This window comes from Chaetura pelagica, unplaced genomic scaffold, assembly GCF_000747805.2.
Source record: "Chaetura pelagica isolate M959 unplaced genomic scaffold, ChaPel_1.0 scaffold453, whole genome shotgun sequence".
NCBI classification, from domain to species: Eukaryota; Metazoa; Chordata; class Aves; order Apodiformes; family Apodidae; genus Chaetura; species Chaetura pelagica.
Window position 1 is genome coordinate 3,673,934 of NW_009952879.1, and position 3,940 is coordinate 3,677,873.

General features: G+C 46.9%; 1 protein-coding gene across 1 annotated transcript in view; it reads right to left on the minus strand.

Annotated features, from left to right (window-relative positions):
- Positions 1-3,457, minus strand: part of NR2F2 (nuclear receptor subfamily 2, group F, member 2) — a 15,930-nt gene extending 12,473 nt beyond the window's left edge. Inside the window, exon 1 of the mRNA XM_009995312.1 lies at positions 3,415-3,457. Coding sequence (XP_009993614.1) covers positions 3,415-3,457 — 43 coding nt within the window. The remainder of the gene's footprint in view (positions 1-3,414) is intronic.
- Between the last annotated feature and the right edge of the window lie 483 nt (positions 3,458-3,940).

Genomic DNA, 3,940 nt, shown 5'->3' on the forward strand with positions numbered 1-3,940 from the left:
GGGAGCCTCGTCCCCCGCCAGGCGGGCCGGCAGCACCGCCGGGCACCGGCCACCTCTTCGCACGACGGAGAGAAAAGCCGCCCCGGCGCTCGGTGTGTGTGTGTGACACCCGCTCCCCCGCAGCCTCCTCGGCACCGCTATAACCCAGACCCTCCCGACGCCTTTAACTTTATTTTGGGGTTGGTTGGGCTTTTTGTTTTTCCTCTTGTTTTGGTTGTTGGCTTTTTCTTTTGGCTCCCACGTACCGTGACACGGGACGCAGCCTCCTCGGCACCGCTATAACCCAGACCCTCCCGACGCCTTTAACTTTATTTTGGGGTTGGTTGGGCTTTTTGTTTTTCCTCTTGTTTTGGTTGTTGGCTTTTTCTTTTGGCTCCCACGTACCGTGACACGGTACCACAGCCTCTGCGCTGCAGCGGGAGCAGCGCTATAGAGGTAACCGATCTAAGTACGCGGGGAGAGTTGTTTGTTTCCCGCTCACTGCAGACACCGGGCAGCGGAACGGGGACTCGGAGTTAATTTCCTGCTGCAAGTGACCAAAAGACACTCGAACAGGCGAAGAGACGGAGGCATAGAAAAGAAAACGTGTTAAAACAGACAGATAAATGCCCGCCCGGCCGATTCCTCTGCAGACACACGCGTGTCTGTGCGCTCCCGTCTGAGCCGCTCACCAAGCACGGACACGGGGACACAGACCTGTGCACAACTCTGTACAGGATGAATTGCCCCTCACCTCCGCACATACACGCTTTTTCGTGTTGCCACACGCACACCCCCTTCTACCGCACAAATAACCTATGTGGCTCGAGCCGCAGGTGCTGAGATGATGGGAAAGTTGTAAAAAGCACCCAGACCTGACAATGTCCTGCTTAGAAACCTGGTGTGTTCAGAGCCCACGGAGGAAGAGGGACTGCGGCTCAGTTTCAAAGACAAGGCTGCAGGATTCCCATTGATCCTGACCGAGCAGAAATAACCTTTCCCCGAAACAGGGAGCGGGGCAGCCTGGAAAAAGAGAATGGGGAAAAGATCCCTTTCCCCCTTAAAATGTGGGGAACCCGCTTTATGGTTTCCTCAGAACCCAGAGTCCGGGAGGTCACCTTTCGGGGAGGGTGGGAGAAGGTGGGGGTTCAACATGCAGCCTAGTCACAGATTGTTGAATTTCCTGAAGAAATAAAGCCAAACCAACAACCAACCCAACACCATCCTTTCCTGTCTCGAATCTCACAAAGTAAACAGGATTAATTCGCCATATGAAAAAAAAACCCAACACGAATGGCGTTTTAACAAACGCAGAAATCAGAAGAGAAAGCGGCTTTAACAGGACGCACAATATGAATAGTTCGAACGCATGATCGTAAAAATGAAAAGCCATTGATACACGCTTAAAAGTCGCCGTATACGCTGATTGCTCGAGCATTAATGAAGAATGCCCCAGATTAACTATTTGCTCTTCGAGGGATGCAGCAACAGAACTATCTATTAGCACCATTAGATGCTTTGCTATTTATTTGAAAACACCCCTGCGAGTGGGTTGAGGCAGAGCAGATGAATGTAAAAAATGAACTGCAGCTAATTTCGCGAAATAATACTCGAAACCTGAGCGCCTCGAGAAGAAGGGGGAGATTCTCAACTGTCCTTCTCCGAGCCCATTGACAATAGAAACGCTCTGTTTTAAAAGGAAGACCGTATTGGTTTTCCAAATAAACAAACGCATCCCTCCTGCCATTTTACTGCAGATGTAAATTTATTGTAATGAGAGGGAGTGGAAGGATTTATTTTGCTAAAATAGAGTTGGGGATAGAGCCGGTGTAAATCTTAAGGTTTTAAAAAAGAGGAGGAAGGAGGGGGAAGCTGCTTTCCTGGCAGAAAGCTGCCTAACAGTCCTCTAATTCTTTCTAGATTAAATCGCAATATGAATACAGCATCGAACAAATACCGAGTTTCGCTCTGAACTCAGTGGAAAGCAGTTACGTCTAACAGAATTCAATGAATTCCTCTTCTCCCTCAATGTAGTATGTGTGTGTTTTTCTCTTCCACCACACTGAAGTTCCATGAATAGGGAAAGTGGCTCCTATTGTGTGCCTCTGAACTTCCAAGTCAATGCAATTTTTAACCACTGGCTTGTGGTACTTTGAAAATCACCAGGGGCTGTCAGAGTTGGGTCCTCTGAAAAATTTACAGTGCTAAATCAGAGCATATGCTGTGAGAGAGGAAAAAAAATTGCTGAAGATTGGAGCAAGTACAGTATCTGGCTGCCCCCTAGTGTAAGCCTCTTATCTGCCTAAAATTCAACTTTAAAAGAAAAGGATCTCTTAAAGGGAAACGACTTTTGGCTCACGTATGCATACGAGAATGAAACTTCTGTACATTTTAATCTGATTAATTCCTAAGGATTTAAAATTAATTGGCTTGGGCACTCCTAGACCGGACTATAAGATTTCTGCATCAGGCTTTCTGCGAGAGCTCTACCGAATAGGTATTTTTAAGGGATAGTGAAGGATGAAGGGGGGGGGGAGAGGAATCCTGTTTTGTGATTTTTCCTTTTTTTTAAAAAAAAAACGAGGAACGGTGCCTCGCACGCTGCTGTCAGAGCAAAACACTTTTGCTCCTTAAAGGCAGATCTACGTCTTTCGCAAAAACACTTAAAAAAAAAAAAAAAAAAGGATAAATAATTGCCTTAAAGCCTCAGCCGAACTGCCAACCACACCTTCGGATGGTGAGTATATTCCAGCTTTTTTTCCATTGTACTTGCTTAGCCGGAGCAGGGACCGGAGGGGGAGAGGGGATCTCGGCTCTGTACCTTCCCCCCCGATCTCTTTTCTTTTTTTTCCCCCCCTCTTCTTTTTTATTTCCCCCCCCCCGTCCCCTCCCCAATAAATGCTGCCAGCTGCACACGGCGACACAATCCCGTGCACTTTAATACCTATCACTTAAGTTAAGAGACTTGTCCTCCCCTCCCCACCCTCCCGAGCAGGTCAGTCCGGCGCTCCCCCCCGAGCAGCCCGAGCCCAGGCAGGGGAGGCAGCGACCGGGCTCTGTCTGCCTCCTGGAACCTGCTTTGGAAATGACTTTGAGGCTTTCAGCCTCGCCTCGGACCTGGAAAGCGATTCCGGTCCTTGGGTTTGTTCGCTTGTTTGTTTGTTTGCTGCTTTGCTTTATTTAGCTAAAGGACGTGCTAACGGATGGTACCGCAATTACACACACTTGGGTCTCCCCCCCTCCCCTCTTCCCCTCCTTAGAGCAACCCACGTAACCTTAGAAACGATCGTTTAAGACGCACGTTAGCTAACATTTGCTTTTTTGGATTTTTTGTTTTCCTTAAAAGAGAAACACAAGAATCACAACACATTGCCCGAAAAAAAAACCACAAAAAAAGTGTCAAAGAAGAAGAAAAAAAACTAGAAGTAAACATACCAAAACCATATTTGCCTTGTTCAAGGTCCCAAATCGCTTGCATCTTCCTTTTTCTACCTCTCCTTTAGTTTGGCAGGTGAAACAAACAAACAAACAACAAAAAAAAAGAAAAATAGAATCAGACCGCTGTTTGCCCCCCAGAAAGATGTGCGTTGGGTAATTAAAGAGAAGTCTCCTTCTTGGTGTTTATCTAAGCGATTGTGCAAACTGATTGGAAAAAAAAAAAAAAAAAAAAGTTACAGCCTTCAGGGGGAAAAAAAAAAAAGGAGGCAAGGTGAAGGGAATAGATTTCCCACAACCTAAAGGGAAGTGCTTTCGATGTATTATTAGCGATCAGCCTTGGGAGAGAGGAAAAAAACACCCCCAAAACCCTGAACACACTCTTAACTTTACACAGACAAGATTTCAGGGGGGGCTTTGTACATGGCTGCTTGGGAATGTGCGCCTCGCCTTTAAGAAAAAATCCCCAAGCCCAAGGTAGGAGATGTCTTTGAGTGATCCTTGTCTCTCATTTCATTCCTTAGAA